The sequence below is a fragment of the Aedes aegypti genome, chromosome 1 (genome assembly GCF_002204515.2).
Source record: "Aedes aegypti strain LVP_AGWG chromosome 1, AaegL5.0 Primary Assembly, whole genome shotgun sequence".
NCBI lineage: Eukaryota > Metazoa > Arthropoda > Insecta > Diptera > Culicidae > Aedes > Aedes aegypti.
In genome coordinates, this window is record NC_035107.1 from 99,031,744 (window position 1) to 99,055,793 (window position 24,050).

Genomic DNA, 24,050 nt, shown 5'->3' on the forward strand with positions numbered 1-24,050 from the left:
CGTCCACTCACGCACCGCACTCGCGAGTTCCTCAGTGAAATCACAAATGTTGAGGAATGGCAACACTTGAAAATGTTTGTTTGGTTTTCCTTTCAGTTCAGTTTCAGCTTATTTGGCGAGAAATTCGCAGCTGATTTGAACAGTTTAAATCTTTAAAAAATGACCGATGGTTCGACAAATTGCTTGACTTGTCGGCAGAAAGCGGACGATATTCTACGGCTATCAGACAAAGCCAATGGTGAGGATATTGGTGCTGTTGTTGCGTGCCACTTTTGGTTTCCGGTTAGTGTGAAAATGCATTGTTGACATGTTTGCTTGATAACGATATTGCTTTCACTTTCTGTAGGCTGACCAGTATGAAGATCGGGTCCTGTGCGGCATTTGTTGGGAGAAAATCGAAGACTTTCACAAATTTTACTGCGAAGTCAAAGAGCTTTGGGATCATGATTATTTCCCCGGTGGCACCACCGATATCAAGACGGAAGACGATGATGAAGATGTCTTGCTACCGGAGCTGCTATTTACAAGTGAATTGATCAAGGAAGAAGTATCGGAGAAGGGCATCAAAGTCCATTCGTTAAAGGCACCAGATGGTCACGTTTCAAACGACGAGGTACAGTATGGATAGTTCACCCTTTAGTCTAGTTCATTCTAAATCTTATCCTCTAGGTTACTTGCTTGAATATCCACAAGCAAGTACCTATGAAAATGATTTCAATTATATTCGAGCCGACTGAAATATATGACACAAATATTGACTCCAATCTTGATGTTAATATTTCTTTACAAACAACTTGATATTGACAATGCTCTTGAAACTTTAACAAATTATATTGTTGAAGCCAGTAGCATTGCAATTCCAAAATGTGAAGTAAAATTTGAATCCTTGATTATAGACGATGATCTTAAACTCTTGATCCGTCTTAAAAACGTGAGGAGAAGGCAATTGCAACACACTCGCGATTCTGCTATGAACATTATATGGCAGGATTTGCAGAAATAAATCAAGAAACGTTTTGCACAATTAAGAAACAAAACATTTGAAAATAAAATTTTTCAATTGGCTCTAAGCCCTTTTTGAAATTATCAAAAATGTTGACAAAACCTCAGAAGCCAATACCGGCATTGAAACAGAAAAACAAATTATTACTAACTAATTGCGAAAAAGCTCAAAAACTTGCTATGCAGTTTGAAAGTGCGCACAATTTTAATTTAGGACTTACTAGTCCAATCTAAAATCAAGTTACTCAGGACTTCGAAAATTTTCTCAATCAAGAGAACGTTTTCGAAAATGCCTGTGAGACTGATTTGGAAGAAGTGAGAACTATTATTAAAAAATTCAAAAATATGAAAGCTCCTGGCTATGATGGAATTTTCTACATCCTCATCAAGAAACTTCTAGGAAGTAGCTTATCATTTTTAGTTGATTAATTGAACAAATGTTTTCAATTGACATATTTTCCTGACAAATGGAAAAATACTAAGATTGTTCCAATTTTAAAACCAGTCAAAAATCCTGCAGAAGCTTCTAGCTATCGTCCAATCAGTTTGCTTGCCTCCATCAGTAAACTATTTTGAAAAGGTAAATTTGAACAGAATGATGGTCCACATAAACGAAAATTCAATTTTTGAAAATGAACAGTTCGGATTCCGCCATAGACATTCGACCACTCTTCAACTTTTACGTGTAACAAATTGGACAACGGGTAGCCGTTCGAATCTTTCAATTTCGAATGTATCTACCCACGGTAAATCCTTTGCCGATATCGTAGCAGGTAATTTGAACTCTTCCCCTATTCGTTCCATGAGTACCCATTCTACTTGTTTCAAATCAAATGGAAAAAACCCTACCGCCACAGGTAACTCCTACCCCGCTTCTTCGTCTACCGAAAATTCCAATGGGAAATCATCAGATGATATGTCTGCCTCTGATTTTAATTTTCTAACTGAACAATTGAATCTAATGATTGATGCAATGTTCAAAGCCACCACTATGACTGAAGCAGTTCAAGTAGGTGTAAAATATACAAATCAAATTGTTATTGGATTACGTTTTTCTAATGGATCCAAAAAATAATTTAAATATTTTAAATTGGAATGCTCGTTCTCTGAATGGTAAAGAGGACGAGCTGTTTAATTTTCTTACGGTTAATAACGTGCATATAGCAGTTATTACCGAAACGTATTTAAAACCTGGATCTAAACTCAAAAGAGATCCTAACTTTTTTGTTTATCGTAATGATCGACTTGATGGGGCATGTGGGGGAGTTGCAATCATCATTCATAGGCGTATAAAACATCAACTGTTTTCATCATTTGAAACTAAAGTTTTTGAAACTTTAGGTGTTTCTGTTGAAACACAGTTTGGTAAATATACTTTCATAGCTGCCTATTTGCCTTTTCAATGCTCTGGGCAGCAAGTTAATTTGCTCCAAACTGACTTGCGTAAATTGACTCGCAATAAGTCAAAATTTTTTGTCATTGGTGACTTTAATGCCAAACATCGGTCATGGAATAATTCTCAAAGTAATTCCAACGGCAGAATTTTATTTGATGAGTGCTCTTCAGGATATTTCTCAATTCAATACCCTGAAAGCCCCACATGTTTTTCCTCTTCTAGAAATCCATCTACGATTGATTTGGTCTTAACTGACTCTAGTCATCTTTGTAGCCAAATGATTACTCATGCTGATTTTGATTCTGATCATGTCCCTGTTACATTTCAAATATCCCAAGAAGCGATTCTCAATCCTATCAGCTCCACTTTCAATTATTTACGAGCCGACTGGAATATATATAAAACGTATGTTGACTCCAATCTTGATGTTAACATTTCTTTAGAAACTAAACTTGATATTGACAATGCTCTTGAAACTTTAACAAATTCCATTGTTGAAGCCCGGAGCATTGCAATTCCAAAATGTGAAGTAAAATTTGAATCCGTGATTATAGACGATGATCTTAAACTCTTGATCCGTCTTAAAAACTTGAGGAGAAGGCAATTTCAACGCACTCGCGATCCTGCTATGAAAATTATATGGCAGGATTTGCAGAAAGAAATCAAGAAACGTTTTGCTCAATTAAGAAACAAAAATTTTGAAAATAAAATTTCTCAATTGGACCCTGGCTCTAAGCCCTTTTGGAAATTATCTAAAATCTTGAAAAAACCTCAGAAGCCAATACCGGCATTGAAAGAGGAAAACAAATTATTACTAACTAATTGCGAAAAAGCTCAAAAACTTGCTATGCAGTTTGAAAGTGCGCACAATTTTAATTTAGGACTTACTAGTCCAATTGAAAATGAAGTTACTCAGAAGTTCGAAAATATTCTCAATCAAGAGAACGTTTTCGAAAATGCCTGCGAGACTGATTTGGAAGAAGTGCGAACTATTATTAAAAAATTCAAAAATATGAAAGCTCCTGGAGATGATGGAATTTTCTACATCCTCATCAAGAAACTTCCAGAAAGTAGCTTATCATTTTTAGTTGATATATTTAACAAATGTTTTCAATTAGCATATTTTCCTGACAAATGGAAAAATGCTAAGGTTGTTCCAATTTTAAAACCAGACAAAAATCCTGCAGAAGCTTCTAGCTATCGTCCAATCAGTTTGCTTTCTTCCATCAGTAAACTTTTTGAAAAGGTTATTTTGAACAGAATGATGGCCCACATCAACGAAAATTCAATTTTTGCCAATGAACAGTTCGGATTCTGCCATGGACATTCGACCACTCATCAACTTTTACGTGTAACAAATTTGATCCGTTCCAACAAATCTGAAGGCTATTCTACTGGTCTTGCTCTTCTAGACATAGAAAAAGCATTCGACAGTGTTTGGCATGAAGGTTTGATTGTAAAATTAAAAAACTTTAATTTTCCAACATACATTGTTAGAATAATTCAAAGTTATCTGTCAAATCGTACACTTCAGGTTAATTATCAGAACTCCAGATCTGAAAGACTTCCTGTAAGAGCTGGTGTTCCTCAAGGCAGCATTTTGGGACCAGTATTATACAATATTTTCACATCTGACTTACCTGAGCTACCTCAGGGATGTCAAAAATCTTTGTTTGCGGATGACACAGGCCTCTCCGCCAAAGGACGAAGCCTGCGTGTTATCTGTAGTCGATTGCAAAAAAGTTTGGATATTTTTTCTTCATACTTGCAAAAATGGAAGATTTCTCCTAATGCTTCCAAAACTCAACTAATAATATTCCCACATAAACCAAAAGCTCTTTATTTGAAACCTTCAAGTAGACATGTTGTCACGATGATAGGGATTCCAATAAATTGGTCAGATGAAGTTAAGTATCTAGGGCTCATGCTAGATAAGAATTTAACTTTCAAAAATCACATTGAGGGCATTCAAGCCAAATGTAATAAATATGTAAAATGTCTCTATCCCCTTATTAATAGAAAATCAAAACTTTGTCTTAAGAACAAGCTTTGATATTCAAACAAATTTTCAGGCCAGCCATGTTGTATGCTGTACCAATATGGACTAGCTGTTGTAATACCAGGAAGAAAGCTCTGCAGAGAATTCAAAATAAAATTTTGAAAATGATTCTGAGACTTCCTCCCTGGTATAGTACCAATGAGTTACATAGAATATCCAATGTTGAAACATTGGAACAAATGTCAAATAAAATAATTAATAATTTCAGGCAAAAATCGTTACAATCTCCTATTGCCACGATTAATGCGTTATATGTTTAGGTTAAGTATATTAAAAACGTTTTTTTTTCTCTTATAAGCAGGTGAAATCAACTCACCTGTAAAAAAACTGAACTGCTACGGCAAATGAAATGTAATATGTTGTTAACAAAAAATTTCAGTGACGACTTCCTTCGGAAGGGAAGTAAAGCCGTTGGTCCCGAGATGAACTAGCCCAGGGCTAAAAATCTCGTTAATAAAGATAGAAAAAAAAAATGTTAATTAAATCTTAAATTTGTTTTACCAAATTAGGATGATAGTGTTGTCAAATAACACAGAACACCTAGATATAAGAAATGAATGTAATGTTTGGAATGATACTAATAAAGAAATTAAAAAAAAAAAAAGAACACCTAGATATGAATGTAAAGTTTAGAATGATACTAATAAAGAAATTAAAAAAAAATCGTTTTTTCGCATACAGCATTAGTTCGGTAGATTTTACGATGGTTAAATGTTGAAAGATCACTCTTTCCATCGGTGCCAGCGTTGTCACCACGCTGGTTCTACATGTACCATAAGCGAGTTTTTTTTTACACGAGGTGAACTGTTTTGGTTCAATTCTATGTAAAGATATGCAAGATTAGTTAGAAATCAGTGCTGTTAAAATTGTTACTACTTCTTCAAAACTATCCATTTAATGATGACTTATTGTTAAAATCACATCCAATACGTGTTGCCTCAATTGGGTTGTTCAGTGATGACAAATGATGTTTTGATTCTTTTGAAAGACTGAGAAAAAAACACATATTCGAGAACGGTGATTACGCTCTTTCTTATTAAAAAACTTAGCATGACTATGGATCATATAAATTGCATAATAAAAGATGAAGTGCACAGGTGGTTTATTTGATCAAGCAACGCCTCTGATATTATCTCAAGGCTTCTGGAAATGTGTCCATGTCACATGAACATAGAACATAACTTTTTCTTTATCCAAAACTTTGACTTAATAACATTCTTGAGAAAGAAAAATATAATTATTTATTTTATTTTGAAATCTTGAGGTGATGTATTATCATTGGAGTTATCTTTCAAGATTTCATTGAAGATTCAATATAACCTTTCAAGTTTAGTTTTGTCGTGTAACAAATTCAGGTATTTTCTCTTCAAGATGTTAGCGAAGTAGTTCGCGAGCTTCAAGGCCCGCCAAAAGACGACAGTTTTCTTCAAGGCGCGATTGGGAACGAAAGCAAATGGCGTTTACGATATCTTGCCTAAATCTTCCAAATTCAGAAATACTGACTACGATTGGCATCACCCTTTGCTTATCCACTTGAATTGAGGAGCCTAGACTAGAGGGTGCTTCGATTTGCTGCTTGGAAAATGTATCTAAGGCATCGACTTATTGCTCATGTCGAAGCAATTTTCAACATTATTCATTTCTCGCTTTGAAAGAAGCACGCCAAGAAACGCCTTTCTTACCATTTTTCTCACGTTTAGCGACAATTTCAAACCAACCTTTTGGGAGACAGTTTTAAATTTAAAAATTCACCCTGCCATTTCATTGTGGTAGCAACAATAATCTAGAGAGTGCCATTCTAAGAGATTTTTTTTTCTCTAGACAGTGCCAAAGAAGGATTAACAACACTAACGATAATCTTAATAATAATATAATCTTCGTACATAACAATACAAACGCGAGAATGGTAACTTCGGCCAAGCAGCTCGCAGTTCTTCGGAAGTACCAATAAGAAAACTAAGCTGAAAGTATACTCTGTTCATGTCATTGAAGTACGACAGACATTACATAATTTCACTCCTTTGTTTCAGGTCTTAGAAGAAACAGCAGATGATTCAGAGGAAGATTCAACAGTACCTATAGCCAAAAGATATAAACGGAATAGAAGCAAAGAAATTGCTTCGAAACGTGCCAAGCCGGTTCGAAGGAAACAACTCAGCAGGACTGAAGAAAAGCCGTTACGCAAACAAGCAGTCAAAAAAAGAGGCGGATCTTTACTTCAATGTGACCATTGTGACGTAGCGAGACTTTTCAAGAGAGAGGACAGTTTACAAATGCATCAATTGATCAGCCATTCGGGACAGTTAGAGAAGAAGTTCCAGTGTGACCAATGCGAGAAAGGATTTGCATTCGAATGGATGTATTCCGCACATATGAGTTGGCATCAAAAAGCAGGCTTAAACATTACTTGTCATATATGTAACAAGTAGTAAGTTTTAACGTTATCTATTTCGGGCATGATGATTTCTGTTTATTTTATGAACCGTAGCTTTCACACCCCTCGCACGTTGAAGAATCACATCAAGGCCAATCATACGGAGAACATGACCCCAGCACCTGACTCAACTGCAGTCAATGCGGCGATTGCGACAACAGAACCAGAAATTCACACAAGCGACGAAGACATGGACGTATTGATCCGGAAATTCTGCCCACTTATCTGCGACAAATGTGAGTTTGTGGCCGAAAGCTTCCAGGATCTGAAGAAGCACTTCAGCGCCGTACACAAACAGCATGTGTATGCCAAGTGCTGCGACAAGAAGTTTTTCAAGAAGCGAATGCTCTTCCAGCATTGTCAGTGGCACGAGAATCCGGACCTGTTTCGTTGTGAGGTATGTTGTGCAAAATATAAGAGGTTTCCATCAAACATTTGGATGCTAAGTAATCAATGATTTCATTCAATTTGATCCTTAATTTCGAACAAGTTTTACTTTGTCTATAATTAAACAAAACACAGCCCTACTGGCGGTAAACAAAAGTCAGTTGGTTTAGACCGAAAAAAAATTGAAGGTGGGTGCTAGTTGCTCAGTCTGGAATATCAACTGGTGAGCTCGTTCCATGCGTCTGCTACGAATGAGTTTAAATTCAGTGAACAGTCAGGTACCGTTCAAATAAATTTTATTTAACCTTCGAGTCGTCGCGCGGTTCGCAACTGTCAAAACTACCACGCTGCTGTTGTGAACGAAAAGCGAGGTTTCCTCAATAGTGTTGTAAAAAATACAACAGCGCGACGACTGAAGCGTTAGTAATGTCACTAGCGTTACCTAGCGGATGAATTTTCAATTATATATTTTACCACCGCTCTTGATCTGCTGAATATCTTTGCCGAAAACACCAACCTTCTAGCTAAAAAGGTTTTTGAGTCATCAAGCAAGGTGTCAAACAATTTGGTATAACTAAGAGTAATTCGTTGTAGTAATCAAGTAATCATAAGAAATCTGGATAATCATAATAATCTTCATTTTTAGTAATCATTGAGTAATTTTAATGAAAGTGAAAGTAATCATTTCAGTTTGGAAACCTCTTGACGAACAATACTTCAGAAAATGTCTTTCTAACATTGGAACCTTTCTGTTCGATAGGTATGTAATAAGTCCTTCACTGAAAAGGAAGGCATTGACCGGCACAACATATGGGTCCACACGCCTGATTCGGAAAAGCCGTTCAAATGCGAAATATGTGATTCTGCTTATGCTAGCGAATACCTGCTGATACCCCATATGAAATATCACTTTTCCATGGAGAAGAAATCGTTCATCTGCAAAGATTGCGGCAAACCGTGAGTATCCTTATAACTCTTCACCGGAGTCTAAAATTAGAGCACTAACATGGATATTTCTCACGCAGTTTCGGATCCGAGCATTACTTGCGAACGCATGAGCAAACCATACATGGCACGTCGTTCAATTTCGTTTGCGATATCTGCGCTAAGGGATTTGCTTCCAAGTCATTTTTAGACGCACATCGATTGACACACACCAAAGAAGGAGCAGCCAGTTTGAAGAAACAATGCGAACATTGTAAGAAATGGCTCAAGAATCGAAGCTCTCACAAACGCCACGTGCTACGGTGCTTGTCCGATGGTCCGGTAAAGTGCGATCTCTGTGGGAAAGATGTGGCTAACTTGCCCGATCACAAACGCACCAATCATGTGGAACGGCCACTGTTGACGTGTAGTTACTGCGGGAAGCAGTTCAAACGCGCTATTCGGCACAAGGAGCACGAGGCAAATCACCGGGGAGAGGTGCTGTATTCTTGTCCGTTCTGTCCTTATTCATGCAACTCAAATTCCAACATGTACACTCATAAGCATGCAGCACATGCGGAACAATGGGCAGCGAAGCTTGCGGATCGGTTTTATAGGCGATGATGTGCTTTGAATAAGGTAAGAACATGTCATTTAAGCAATCTAGTCGGAAGTTTCATTTGTCTAAAATGTTCCGAAATGTACATGTCTACCTACATATGGTATTTCTTGGTTCAAATCAATACATTAATAAATACGTTCGAGATTTTTATTCAATTTCCTGTGTGCCAAACACACTGCGTAACAAACAGAAAATTGGTGCGTGTTTAAAGGATCAAATTATGTGTCTTTAGTAAATTTGGGGTTGATGACTCTCATGCCGTTTACAATTTTGTACTTCAGGTCGCTAAAGTTGTGTAGAACACTGGTTTTATTGATGTTTGTACGAAAATTAAGGTATGATTTATCCAACTTTTTAGTAATCTAGTCCACCATGCATGCGAAATAGGGCTTCAACTTCCTTTCATGATAATTTGGTTTGATTTACATCTAGATTAAATTGACTTTTTCAACATGCTCAGACACAGACAAAATAATTAAAATTTCATTAAAATCCATCGCACAATTTACACACTCATCATCTGGAGAGTATGTTGCACGGAACAGTGTTTCAACAAGACCTGCTGATGCCGGTAGTGTAAAACGTCAAACACGAAGGAAAACGATGCGCACCCCTCTGTTTGAGAGACTTGTAACATATCAAATTCAAATGATCGTTAAACGAGTGGTCGATAGAGATTTAAGCAGTGTTACGTCTGTTTGTATGTGCTATTAGTCTATACAAAATTTTTCGTTTCTCTTATGTGACGAAATACAATACTTCTCGGAATCGTTAGAACATAACTTTTGTTTATCGAAAGTATTATAAACTTTGTTGATATGTACTGTTGACCACATTAAGTTTCAATTCTTGGTAAATTAAGCAAACAAATTGTCACACAAGTTAATAAATTTTCATTCAGGTTTGCTGAGATCGTCAATCCTGCATGCTTCGCCAATTCAGTTGACGGCTCTTGGCCGCTTCTCGCCATTCCCAGCTAGGACCTACGCTCTCCTGGTGCACCTAGCTTGTTTCGCTCCACGCCTTCTTATTCCAAATAGGTTTGAAGCGAAGACCATTTTACAGGGCTGTTGTCCTCCTCGAAAGTATCTCCGTCTATTGTGACACTGCTTCCTAGGAGGGGCTTGTTGCGCTCAATTCCACAAAGCAAACAAACTGACCGGATCCTGTGAAAGTCGTACCTTGAATACCGGGCTTAACACTCTCTTAATTGAACAACTGGTACGAAAGTCCATCACCCTGTCGTATTCCTCGGCAAGATTCAAACGAACTTGAGTATTCGCCCTAGATCGCCACGCAAATTTGCATACTATTATCTCATTCTCACGTAAACTGCATAGCCTATCATTTTCTTTTATTAGCTCAAGGGAAAGGTGCTTCAACGCGTACAAGACGATGGCGTTGTTCTGGATGTTCAGATAACGTTCAAACAGCATATGTCAGGACATTGGATTGCATCTTCCGTATTGCCAAAGATTTCACGGATCCATATTGCCTCAAATCCTTGTACTGCTCATTAGTTCGGACCAAACTCTAATACTGCTCCGCACTTTGGCATCCGTATTACCGTAACGGCGTGGAGAGGATAGAGTCAGTGCATTGTCGCTTCATCCGTTATGCATTCCGTCGACTTCCAGCTTATTCAACTGGAGTCACTGTAGACCCGTAGAGACGTCAATAGAGCAATGTTCATGGCTGATTTTAGGCTTTTAGGAAGAATAGACTGTAGTACAGTCCTCCTGGAGTATATCAATGCGCGTGCTTACTCCTGAACGTTGCGCAACAGGTGTCTAGAAAGACACCTAAATTTTCATGTGAAATCTATTTTTCCAATATTTCTGCCAAAGTTATCAAAAAGTACACGTAGATTTTTTTTTGACGTTAACTACGTCTTACGGCAATATACTAGGTGTCAATTGAAAATCTAAAATGTTGCGACCGTCACGAAATTATGTAAGATTTTGAATACTAATAATTCAGCCATTTATCGGTTGATTTTCAATATTTTCCCACCAATCGGTCGGGAATTTATACAACATTTTACTCAAATTAAGAAAACTTTTGATTTTTGACGACTGTCGAAAGTTGTGAAAATGTCGACCCCTTTCTTACGCAACCAAACACGTGGGTTGGAAAGCACACTATAAAAGCAGACCAATTTCTGCCTCTTCGCTCATTCTTCTTTTGACGTTAACTACGTCTTACGGCAATATACTGGGACTGGGTGTCATGTGAAAATCTATAATGTTGCGACCGTTTCGATATTATGTTAGAGTTTGAACTAAAGGAAGGCTACAACTATGACACTCGACTAAAATTCAATTGCAGAAAATCACTTGGCGTAGTTAACGTCATGCGGTCGTGTCTTGTACACAACCCCCTCTGATTTCTTAACAAACATACGTTTATTTGTTTAATAAAAAATAACATATGTTGGAAAATAAGGGAAAGCGTCAGGAATGACTGTCCGTTAGCAAAAATGCTGAGAGAGTGCCCCAACGTCTAAGTCATTTAAGCAACATAAACAGAACATATTTCAGATTTTTAGTACCAATGGTTGTAATGTACCAGTAGATTGGACTATGGAATTAAACGTATATTTTCCGATAAAAACGACATGCGCTATTTTTGGTGGATGGATCGCCTTTAGTTACATCGATTAGCCATATTTCGGCTAAAATAAAAAAAATATTTAATTGATTAGGTTTTTGCAAAAAAAAAAAACTGTTCCCATACATCAGTAGTTGCCGTCGTGTTCCAGTAATGAATCATCTGATGCAAGAAGTATTTTATATATATGTTAATGAAATTAGTCAAATGATTTTTTTTTATTTAGATTGATATTTGTCATATTTTTAAAGCATCGTGAGCGTTTCATAAACAAAATTCTGATATTTGTTAGATGATTTCTACAAGTGTCCGTGAGCTCCCGTGAGAGTGTCAGATTGTCCGACTCTGGTCCACTTTCACAGCTGTGTTTATTTACACGCTCCCAATTTTATCGAATGCAGCAGTTCTTTATTTGAATACCAAAAATGCTCGAAAGTTTGGAAGATTGTTTGACCTGCCGAAGAAAAACGGACAATTTTCTCCGCATATCAGATGAAGCAAACGTTGAAGACGTCGGTGCCATTCTGACGAGGCACTTCTGGTTCCAGGTCGGTATTTAAAAACATACTGTTTCAAATTACTTCTTAAATTTGAATATCGATGTAATTCATTTGTAGGTCGACCAGTATGAGCATCGTGTGCTCTGCACCAGCTGTTGGGAGAAAATAGAGGATTTTCACAAATTTTACTGCGATGTTGAACAGTTGTGGGGCGGAGACGCTTTGTCCGGTGACATGGCTATCAAAGCGGAACAGCTATCCAACGAAGACGAACAGAGAGTATGCGAGCTGGCGATGGAAGATGATACCAAGGAAGGACAAACATTTGAGATGAGAAGCAGCACAGAAGGCAAGGATGAAGCTGAAGACAAGCTTTTGGAAACTCAGCAGGAAAACTCTTCACATGATGATGAATTGGATTCTGAGGCAGAGGTACATAGTTCACTTGTTTCTATTACAGTTAACTCTCCATAACTTAACTCTCCATAACTCGATATTGAAGGGACCATCGAGTTAGGGAGGTATCGAGTTACAGAACATAAAACCAGTGCAACTGCGATCCAAGAGACCATCGAGATAGCCATGAAAACCAGCTGTGATACTCGTACCTTTAGTCTTGGTAAAATGAAAAACCTTGCTCCATGAGCTGCTGGGATCCAGCCGAAAATAATGCCAAGAATAATGGTTCCGCGCGCTTATTTGTTTTCGATCCAAGAATGCAACGAATAATAATTGCCTCCTTGGATCAAACCATTGTTTGAATATAATATCACGATAGGGCAAAGCTTACTACTCTGCTTAGTATTTTATCATTTGATAATTGAGTTCAAAGATGCTCTTCGAATGTTGCATTCTGGTTTGATGTCTTAGGTTTTATATATTCATCATTATCACCGGATTCTAAACATCGCCAAAAGCGCAACATTTTCATTGCAATTCTCGATCTTAAAGTAAAGCATTTTTGTTTTAGATCGCGGATGAAGAGATCGTAACTGACGATTCAGAGGAAGATTCCTCAGTTCCCATCGCAAGGAGATGTAGGTCAGGCAAAAGAAAAGCGACAACTGCTCTGAGTGGAAAATCAACGCGAAAACTGCGACATGTAAATTCTCAGCGACAGATGAATCTAGAGCGGAATGAACTGATTTCAAAATATATTCAGCTCAAATGTGATGTGTGCGATCATACATCTACGACACTATCTCGATTACTGCTTCACTACAGAAGATATCATGATATGCAAGGATATGTTACATGCTGTGATCGCAACTTCCAAAAGAAGTCAACACTCTTTGAGCATTTGTGTAGGCACGAAACTGGCAGTATCGATAAAGATGAATCAGCTTTTCAATGCATCCGATGTGAACCGGTGAGGTCGTTTAAGGACGATGAGGGTCTACGGCTGCACAACGTGGTATGCCACTCGGAAGAGTCGGAGAAGAAGTTCAAGTGCGATCAATGTGAGAAAGCTTTCGCTAGCGAATGGCAGCTGTCCGGTCATAAAAATTGGCATCAGAATGTCGAAAGCTTGAATATATATTGTGATAAATGTAGCAAATAGTAAGCAGGAACTATTTATTGTCTTAGAATTCATTTCAAAGTCTCTTAAATTTTAGCTTCAATTCTGTTCGTACTTTAAATACTCATATACGTGCGCATCATGCAGAATCAGCAAACACTTTCTCATCATCGGTCTCAACTACAGCGATAGACAACGGGCTGATAGTTGCGACAGACTCAACTATCCCCGAACCGATAATAGCTAGCGTGGATCAATTATCAGTAACAACCACAGAACATCCTAAAATCAATTCGCAAATGACTCGAGTCACATCTTCTGCGTCGTCGAGAAAATCACTGAAGACGTCGGATGAAGTTGCCCACCAAGATGAGTTGATTCGAAAGTTCTGCTCTCTGGTATGCGAAAAGTGTGAATTTGTGGGCGAGAACTACTACCAGCTGGACAAGCACTACAGGATGGATCACAATACGCGCGGCTACGCGGTCTGTTGCGGACGGAAGTTTTGCAAAAAGCGAAGATTGTTCGAGCACTGCCAAAGGCACGTCAACCCGGATATGTTCCGCTGTGAGGTAGGTTACTGTGAAGCTTTAATTGATTGTTCGATTTTGATGGTCTATAACTAAAGCTGCTAGTTTACAATTTGTCGATCGTCCCACGTTTCCAAGATCTTGCTCTACTTGATCAAACCTCCTACCTCGTTGCGCTCCTCTTCTCCTTGAACCGGCCGTATTCGAAGTGAATGCCGTTTCTGCTTCTTTATTGACCGGCATTCTCACAGTTTATTATCCCAGATACTGGCTAGTACTAGTTGGCACGTCTCCCTCATTCGCCGTAGATATATAGCCATTCCTTCTTCTATCTCGGTGTTTCCTCTCTGCGCAATTCAGGTGTTCATCATAGTGCTGCTTCCACCTTTCAATCATCCCACGTTCGTCCGTCAATATACATCCATCCTTATCCCGACATATTTCGGCTCGCTACGCAAAGCCATTGAGGGATGCGTTGAGTTCCATTAGAAATTACGCGTAGAAACTCCCATTACATCTGTTTAATCGAGCAATTTCAACAGCTGTGCAACAAATCATTCACCGAAAGCGATGGCCTGGAAAAGCACAACAAATGGGTTCACACACCGGACTCCGAGAAACCGTTCAAATGCGATATCTGCGATGCGGCCTTCTACAAGGACTACCTGCTGCGGAACCATATGAAGTATCACATTTCCATGGAGCAGAAAATTTTCAACTGCAAGGATTGTGACAAATCGTAAGTAGCAGCTTCTTCCATAACTTCGAACTTAGAATTTTCTCAAAATAAATCTCACGGTTTCAGTTTTGGAACTGCAGTACTCCTACGTGCCCATCAACAAAACATACACGGAGCCGCATCCAGTTGGGTCTGCGACATCTGTGCCAAGGGATTTGTCCACAAATCACTACTCGAAACACATCGGCTATCCCACACAGAGGAAGGGGCCGCCAGTTTGAAGAAACAGTGTGAACATTGTAAGAAATGGCTCAAGAACAAGGACACCTACATGAACCACCTGAAGCGATGCTTGGCCGGTGGTCCTGTGACGTGTGATATTTGCGGCAAGGAAGCGGTGAACGAACTGGCTCTGGCCAGTCACAAACGGTTCAACCACGAGGAGAGGCCATCGTTTGCGTGCAGTTATTGTGGCAAACAGTTCAAGCGGATTCTGAGGTTGAAGGAGCACGAGGCAAACCATCGCGGTGAGGTTCTGTATTCGTGCCCGTACTGTCCTCGTACGTGCAATTCCAGTTCCAATATGTACACCCACAAAAAGACGGCCCATCCTGAACTGTGGGCTGCGAAGGTGGCGGATCGATTCTATAAGCGATAGGATTTTGTGTCGTATGGATGAGGTAAGCCGCAATAATAGCCATGAGATCTTTGACCTAGCTGTTTCAATGATCTAAAACTGTCCCAAATGTCAAGGTTTATCCAGGAAGTTTTCGAAACCCAAACATCAAGATTTGAAGAAATTTCAGTTATTCCTCCAACTTTTATGTCATTGTTTTACAGATTTCCTAATCCAGTTTTTTTGTTCAAAACCATAGCAATGTTCACGGAAATCCATCACTGCAATGTAATTGCTGACTGGAATGTAGTGATAGGATTGTCATATAGATATTTTTTTTCAAATGTCAATGAAAAAACTGGTTTTCAATTTATGATGATTGCTGTTGAATGAATGATGGAGGTGGTGGTTGGTCCCTAGTTATAAATCCTACCTCCGTTCTGGTCACGATTTTCAAATTATCGTGATTCGTCAAAATTCGTATTGATAAAGTGGGGGGACAGGCTTGAAATGGGGTTTGAAAGAAACGAATGCCACAACAGGTATCCACCGGCGACGCCAAACGAACCAACTTAATGTGGAGTAATTTGGGATTTGTGGATTGAATACTGATATTTTTTGCCAAGCATCAATATGGGTGACTTCCGAGGAATGCGAAACGTAAGAGGGGGTATGACAAGGTTGTGGGTAAATCCATCACATTGGGGTTGTGACTGTGTCTTGTCAGGAATAGGGTCTGATTGGTATTGTAGTATGCAATAGAGTTCGGAATCGATAGACAGACTTTGAGGAAAGAAGTTTTCAACGTAAGACAGCAGCACCTTGGATCTTGGAGGGCGCAGGTCTGGAAAGTTGGGCAGCTGTTTATGCTGGGTTACATTACGTAGAAAGTGGAATCTGTTTTGCCTCGCATAAATTATGGAAATGGTTTCTTGTTCAGATTGTGTAACGCAAGAAAGAATCTTTAGCTCTGCGTTATATTAGGAGGTTATTATAGTGCAGGGTCGAAGAGAGGATGAATATTTGATCACTTAAACTTTACGCTGCAAGATATTCGTAGTCTTTTTTTTTCTGATGTACAGGTATAAACAGGTATATTTAGCCTAAATAATAAATAATTATCGCAAACTACAATCTCCAGTAATTTTAACAGGGATTGCTCTGAACATTTTTCCAGACTATCCTAGGATATCCTTCAGATATCTTTCCATTCATTATTTCAGTTCTTCCAATCCACATATCCACAGAAGTCCATTCCACCATTTTTAGTGAAATTGTTTAAGGATTTCTCCATGAAACTCTACAAAAATTCCACCAATCTTTCCAATTTTGTTTTATGCATTTTTATATGGATTTCCTTAAGAATTGATCTACGACTGCTTCCAGGAAATATTTCAAAAATCATCAAAAGATTTTTCGAGGAAACCTATTCAGATTTTGTCAAGAATTTCTCCACCATTTCTTCCAAGGATTGCACTTGCAGTTCTTCCAGAAATTTCGCCAAGTTTTGCCAGTCATTCAATCACACAAAGGTCTAGATTGGTAAATGCTGGGCGTGGCGTACCATTGGTACCTCGCGTACCTGCAGGAATAAATTAGACCCCTTTGTGGGGTACGAGCAACCTTAGGAAAGATCGGGTAACCAAACCCGGTTTGAGCTTTGGTCGAATGTTGACAGGGAAGGAGGGTTTGCTTCTGCAAACCTGGAGCATCTGCACTCCATGTTAGGAGCAGCTCACAACAGCCTCTGTTTCCCATGTTAGGGGCAGCTAATCATCGTCAGGGGCAGCTAATCATCGTCAGGGGCAGCTAATCATCGGCCAGAGAACTCTAAGGGGGAATGGTCCTCCGGAAATCTAGGGGGTTGGTGTCAGGCCCTGCAATCCAACCGTAAAAATGACAAGCACAGGAACGTCAACAGAATAATACGGACCGAAACAATGATTGAATACTCGGTAGTGGAACTGTAAATCCTTAAACTTCATCAGAAGCACCCGCGTACTCTCCGATGCATTGAAGGACCGCAAGTTCGACATCGTAGCGCTACAGGAAGTGTGCTGGAAGGGATCAATGGTGCGAACGTTTAGTGGTAACCATACCATCTACTAGAGCTGCGGCAACACACATGAGCTGGGAACCAGAGGCGTCTGGTCAGCCTGTTCAACTTGTTCATTGAACAGGTAGACCATTTGAATCAAAATCGTACAACTAATTTAAAAAAGTAAATCAAACTCAACAAATTTTAAAATAGCATGAGTGTGGGTTCATACGTACTACATAGAAAGTAGCATAACAATTGTCCCAAGGCACCAAGAACGATCGCGTAGTGTGCTGAGTTCACGCACCATCTAAAAAGCTCGCTTGACATCCACAGCACAAGCGTATTTCACCAAAGACAGCAGCGCAAAAGTTGAAGAGAAACTACTGTGCCTGTTCAACTGCTGCTGTTGAACCAAATCCCATATAACTAAGGTCCCGCATACATTCACAGCTTAGTAATCTGTACACGCTCAAAAGCTTACATGTGTGGAAACAACCCGTTCAACGAAAGAAGTTGAACAGGTTTTACTTTTTATCCTTCCGAAATATTGGTGCACGCTAAGCAGTTTCCTAATAGAATGCATTTTGTTCGGAATAGATCGGATGTCCAATCTCCATCCAGACATATTTACATCAACTTAGAAGGATATCCACACTATAAAATGAGACGTTTTAATAATTAAAATCAAATTTATAACAATTCGAATGCATACCAAGCATACGTAAATTCGATTGATCCAATGTTAAACTAATCATTTCTGGTCTTTGGTGAAGTTAGCGCAGTCAATATGGAAATAGAGTGTTCTTAGAGTGCAAATTGCATGCTTTACGGTGCTAAATTTCATGCAATACGAAATCGGTTTCTCTCGACAGGTTCAACCAGCCGATTTGAACAAGCTGAAGAAGATGATAAAAGCTCAGGAAGAATGTATTATCAATGGAATTAGCGCATTTATTTTTGCTCCGTAGACTGCTCCAATTTCCATATTTTAATAATAGAAGATTCCATATCTGTTTTCTCTAAAGTTTATTGTGGGATTCATGTTGTTTTTAAAGAAGGATTAACCTTTCTAACGGGATTTTCGGCTCGCCACCGAAGCGGACAGCGTACAAATCATTCGCGATGTGTTCTTACGCTGCATTCACGGTGTCTTTGTGGGGTAACTTTATTACAAAAAAATAAGTAAGTCTGAAATTTCGAACTAAAAACAATTAGACTTTGCTCTTTTATTTGCGACCAAAATCAAAATAATCGGTCGGGGGGTCCAGAACATTTTTTTTAATTTTGTGTGAAGTATTCATGGATATGTGTTTTTGTACTGACACATATTGCGTTGAACATAGATACGGGACAAACTGCAAGATCAAACCATTTGAACACCTTGGCTTGGAAGGTAAAGTTGTTCTTGCTGAAAAGAGCTGTAATAAGCATATATGACATATGATATACGCATAATTGCAAAACTGTCTCAAACGTCATTTTAGTTATTGTCCACGAAAAACCTTGAAAATCGTACTTAAATTGGTCATAATGATGTAAGAAATTATTAGGAAATATTTTTAATAGGTGAGATGCATCGATATCAAACCTCGAATTTTCAAGAGCTTGTTTGTAGATTTGTATCTTGAGAACCTGACAACCTTTTGCGTTGAACATTTGATTGATTAGTCGCCACCATCGAGTAACCAGTGAGTTACCGGTTGTCTGCTTCTCTAGACCTGTGCTTTTGAAAATTCGAGGTTTGGCTTCTATGTATATTCACTCTCAAAACCATTGATAACCGAGTGTGTAGCTCGTTGTTATTAAGCAGATAAACGGACCAAAATAAAAACTGTCACCGCTGGGAGACAGAGGAGGATCTTCTCTTCGTCGTAGCATTGTGAAATAAAGTGTAAATCCATTCGTTTGCTCAGTAATAACAAGCTATGGCTTTTGGGACGAGATCATAAATTATGCGAGATTTCTCTTTTTACTCGTAGCGGATGGTACACAAATTATGTCACGCTAAATTTCAATTTTTTCGACTCCCTCCCCCCCCCCCTTTGTCACACTTTCTGTATGAGTCCTCCGATAATTTTGTAAGGCTTGTCACGCATGGCTTAACCCCCTCCCCTCTTGGAGCGTGACGTCATTTGTGCATGACCCCTAGATACAAAAGTGACTTATCCGCCTTTCAAACAACACAATTTCAGTTATTCGAATTAACTAGTAGAGGGCTTCGCATGTGATAAACCTTGTTATAAGGCATGTAATATACTTGCCCCATGGTGCTGAAAAATACGCTAATTTGGATGGTATTTGAGAAGTTTCAAATCTTATATTTTTTATGTTATTTTCTTAATGGCACAGTGCTTATGAAAAGATCAGAAACTAACATCATGAGGCTAAAATGGGTTTGGGATTTTTGTACTTGTTTGCAGTACCTTAACCCCATATTAACCCCTCTACTGGCAGCTTCATTTTTTTTTTCAAAATATTCAAATCGCAATAACTTTTTTGTTTCTCAATATTTTTGAAAAAAATTTCCACAACTTTTCAAAAAACTTTTTTTTTTCAGAATCTGTATCGGTTTTGAGCATTGGTCATCTATATTCGGAGATATTCCATAATTCCTTGGGGGACCGACGCATAGCCATAACTTTCGTAATTATCTCTGGCTACAATTTTTTTCTCATATTCGGTTATTCGCTTTTCAAAACTAAACTTTGATGAAAGTCTATAATGAAGAAATTAAACAAATCGGTGTAACTGTTTTTGAGCAATGAGCTTTTTGTTTTTGGTACCACTCTAGCCGTAACGAGATCTTGAAAACTTCTTAAAACATCATATTGACATTTTATATGGGAAGTGTTGGTCCCCCAAGGAACACCGAAATATTTTTAAAACCAGTTGACCAATGGTCAATACCGACATAGATTCCAAAAGTAGAAGAATTTTTTGAGAAGTTGTGAAAAAATGGTGGAAAAATATAGAGAAACAAAAAAGTTATCGCGATTCAAATATATTTTTGTGCCGAAAAAATGAAGCTGCTGGTAGAGGAGTTAAGCAAAATAGTAGCAAACAAACTCGTGAATATCTATTCTGCTATCTGTCGAATTGAATTTCTCTCTTCAGCAAATTTCTTTATTATGGTTTGAAGAATGAGCTTTTTCAGTGGGATAATAAGTTTGTATTAAATTACAGTACAAGCGTGTTTGGAACATACCTCAAAATTTTTTCATAGTAATTTCCATATGAACCTAAATTGTCTTTGGGCCACCTTAAATCACCACGTACAGAGCTGCGAATTTCACAGAACACTATTTTTATAGTAAGGATAGTAAGGAACATATGTGAGATTGAATTCTCAAACATTCTTTAATTTTGAACCGCCCTAATGTACATAAACACATAGATAGGCAAATTCAAACATATGTGCAAGTCTCTCGAAATCAAACAAAAAAAAAATACTCTGGACCCCCCGACCGATTATTTTGGTTTTAGCAGCAAATGAACGCGAGAAACCTAGACTTTATTGTGGAGAAGTTTCAGACTTACCTATTTTTTTGTAATAAACTTGTTCTACGAAACACACCGTGCATTCATACAATTCAAGTACCGCCGTGTGGGATGACATTGGTCCTAGGGGGTGACTTTGACCGCCCTTTTCGATGCATCTCTTGAATTGCACGGGAGGCAAAAAACTAATCCATGACCATCTAGTGGCTATTTATAACGTATTCTTGAAGCTTGCCACATTGTTTTCATTATTCTGGTTATAGTTTGCTGTAAAAATCTTGGCCCAAAGTCACCCTTATGGACCAAAGACGACGGTATTGCTCATTTTAAATCCACATCCAGCGGTGGCGATAACGCGCAGATATGCGCGCAACGTCAACATTCAAGTAGGTTTGAATTTTTTCGTTCTTCAAGTACGCGAATGTTTGTAATTATCTAAATCTGAAACATTTGATGATTTTTATTATCACTGCGACGATATACCACCATTTTCTGTTAATCGCATTCCGTGGATTTTTTTTGCAGAGCACAATACGCACATATTCACATATTAGTTGTAATGCCTAAGGGACCAAGAAAATTATTTAAAAAATAGTGTTTTTTTTTCTATATTTGTGCCGTTATTACCGTTTACATAGGCGTTATTTACCCAATTAAAAAATTATATTTTTCTTGTTGTTGCACAGGTGGCTTATTTGAGCACGCGACGCCTCTGCTGGGAACGGCTTTTATAGTGATGGGAGATATGCAAAGGCGCGTGATCGGGTGGTGGCCGATCAATGAGAGAATGTGCAAGCTGAGGCTCAAAGGCCGTTTCTTCAACTTCAGCATAATAAACGTGCACAGTCCTCACTCCGGAAGCACTGATGATGCATTGAAAGACGCTTTTTACGCGCAGCTCGAACGCGAGTACGACAGCTGCCCAAGCCACGACGTCAAAATCATCATAGGAGATCTAAACGCTCAGGTTCAGCAGGAGGAGGAATTCAGACCGACTATTGGAAAGTTCAGCGCCCACCGGCTGACGAACGAAAACGGCCTACGACTAATTGATTTCGCCGCCTCCAAGAATATGGCCATTCGTAGCACCTATTTCCAGCACAGCCTTCCATACCGATACACCTGGAGATCACCACAGCAGACAGAATCGCAAATCGACCACGTTCTGATTGATGGTCGGCACTTCTCCGACATTATCAACGTCAGGACCTATCGTGGCGCTAACATCGACTCTGATCACTATCTGGTGATGGTCAAACTGCGCCCAAAACTCTCCGTCGTTAACAACGTACGGTACCGACGGCCGTCCCGGTATGACCTAGAGCGGCTTACGCAACCGGATGTCGTAGCGAGGCAGGAGAGGCTGGTCATTTGTTTGCACCGGCTGATAGGCACAATCTGGGAAACAGAACAGCTACCGGAGGGGTGGGAAGCAAGGTGTTATATGCCCTATCCACAAAAAAGGCGACAAGCTAGAATGTGACAACTATCGAGCGATCACTATTCTAAATGCCGCCTACAAAGTATCATCCCAGATCATCTTCCGTTGTCTATCACCAAATGAGTTCGTGGGAAGTTATCAAGCCGGTTTCGTGGACGGCCGCTCGATGACCAACCAGATCTTTACAGTACGGAAAATCCTCCAAAAATGCCGGGAATATCAGGTCCCTATGCATCACCTGTTCATTGATTTTAAAGCGGCATACGGCAGTATTGACCGCATAGAGCTATTGAGAATCATGGACGAGAACAGCTTTCCCGGAAAGCTCATAAGACTGATTAGAGCGACAACGGACGGTGTGCAGAACTGCGTAAAGATTTCGGGCGAACACTCCAGTTCGTAAGAGTCCCGCCGAGGGCTAAGACAAGCTGATGGACTTTCGTGCCTGTTGTTCAACATTGCGCTAGGGGGTGTCATGCGGAGAGCCAGGTTTAACAGCCGAGGCACGATTTTCACAAGATCCAGTCAATTTGTTTGCTTTGCTGATGACATGGACATAATCGGATCAACATTTGAAACGGTGACAGAAATGTACACCCGCCTGAAACGCGAAGCAACAAGAGTCGGACTGGTGGTGAATGCGTCGAAAACAAAGTTCATGCTGGTGGGCGGAACCGAACGTGACAGGGCTCGCCTAAGAACCAGCGTTACGATTGACGGGGATACCTTCGAGGTTGTAGATGAATTCATTTACCTCGTATTTCTTGCTGATTGCTGACAATAACGTTAGCCGTGAAATACGGAGGCGCATCATCAGTGGAAGTCGGACCTGCTATGGCCTCCACAAGAAGCTGCAGTCAAAAAAGATTTACACCCGCATCAAATGTACCATGTACAAAACGCTAATAAGCCCGGTCCTCTACGGCCATGAAACGTGGACGATACTTGAGGAGGACTTGCAAGCACTTGGAGTCTTGGAACGTCGGGTGCTTAGAAGATCTTTGGCGGTGTGCAGGAAAACGGTGTGTGGTGGCGAAGGATGAACCACGAGCTCACCCAACTCTACGGCGAACCCAGTATCCAGAAGATGGCCAAAGCAGGAAGGATACGATGGGCAGGGCATGTTGCAATTTTGCCGGACAGTAACTCTGCGAAGATGGTGTTCGCTTCGGATCCGGTTGGTACAAGAAGAGTTGGAGCTAGGTGGGCGGATCAAGTGCGCATCGATTTGGCGAGCGTGGGGCAGAACCGAGGAACCGAACCGAGTATTGTGACGTGAAATTGTTGATTCAGTGTTATCTGTTTAGATGTTAACTAAATAAATGAAATTAAATCACTATACCAGATTTTCCAAAGACTTCTACAGTTCATACAAAGAAATCCATACGCCGATTTTTCCAGTTTTTCATATCAATGGTTTGTCTTGCTGAAATGTTTCTCCAGGGATTATTCAAGGAAGTCTTTCGAGAGATCATACAAGAACTCTTCCACATTTGGTTTTGAGGAATTTCTCCAACTCTTGTAGTTTTTCCAAACATATATCGAGTAATTTTTCATATTAAATTTCCATGGATTCTCCAAAATTTAATGCAAGGTTTCACACCAGCAAACATTCTTCTTCTTCTATCTGGCGATACGTCCCCACTGGGACAAAGCCTGCTTCTCAGATTAGTGTTCTTATGAGCACTTCCACAATTATAAACTGAGAGCTTTCTTTGCCAATTGACCATTTTTGCATGTGTATATCGTGTGGCAGGTACAAAGATATTCTATGCCCTAGGAATCGAGAAAA

At 39.3% G+C, this 24,050-nt stretch overlaps 2 protein-coding genes across 2 annotated transcripts; both read left to right on the forward strand.

Moving 5' to 3' along the window:
- The first annotated feature begins 71 nt into the window (after positions 1-71).
- LOC5580124 (zinc finger protein 431) lies at positions 72-8,868 on the forward strand. The gene is made up of 6 exons (XM_021843604.1): positions 72-282; positions 347-613; positions 6,488-6,885; positions 6,946-7,288; positions 8,039-8,235; positions 8,304-8,868. Exons 1-6 carry the CDS (start codon positions 160-162, stop codon positions 8,824-8,826), a joined length of 1,851 nt encoding a protein of 616 aa, XP_021699296.1. The 5' UTR covers positions 72-159; the 3' UTR covers positions 8,827-8,868.
- A 2,906-nt stretch (positions 8,869-11,774) lies between these two features.
- On the forward strand, positions 11,775-15,374 carry LOC110676296 (transcription factor grauzone-like). The gene is made up of 6 exons (XM_021843618.1): positions 11,775-11,982; positions 12,052-12,366; positions 12,905-13,494; positions 13,551-14,025; positions 14,526-14,722; positions 14,789-15,374. Exons 1-6 carry the CDS (start codon positions 11,860-11,862, stop codon positions 15,318-15,320), a joined length of 2,232 nt encoding a protein of 743 aa, XP_021699310.1. The 5' UTR covers positions 11,775-11,859; the 3' UTR covers positions 15,321-15,374.
- The last annotated feature ends 8,676 nt before the right edge of the window (positions 15,375-24,050 follow it).

What these genes read in the sequence shown, in the direction of transcription:
- LOC5580124 (XM_021843604.1), top strand. Translation starts at nt 160, where the DNA reads ATGACCGATGGTTCGACAAATTGCTTGACTTGTCGGCAGAAAGCGGAC. An exon ending in CGTGCCACTTTTGGTTTCCG is followed by an intron (nt 283 to 346) that starts GTTAGTGTGAAA and finishes CACTTTCTGTAG; the next exon opens with GCTGACCAGTATGAAGATCG. An exon ending in GTCACGTTTCAAACGACGAG is followed by an intron (nt 614 to 6,487) that starts GTACAGTATGGA and finishes CCTTTGTTTCAG; the next exon opens with GTCTTAGAAGAAACAGCAGA.
- LOC110676296 (XM_021843618.1), top strand. Translation starts at nt 11,860, where the DNA reads ATGCTCGAAAGTTTGGAAGATTGTTTGACCTGCCGAAGAAAAACGGAC. An exon ending in CGAGGCACTTCTGGTTCCAG is followed by an intron (nt 11,983 to 12,051) that starts GTCGGTATTTAA and finishes ATTCATTTGTAG; the next exon opens with GTCGACCAGTATGAGCATCG. An exon ending in TGCAAGGATTGTGACAAATC is followed by an intron (nt 14,723 to 14,788) that starts GTAAGTAGCAGC and finishes TCACGGTTTCAG; the next exon opens with TTTTGGAACTGCAGTACTCC.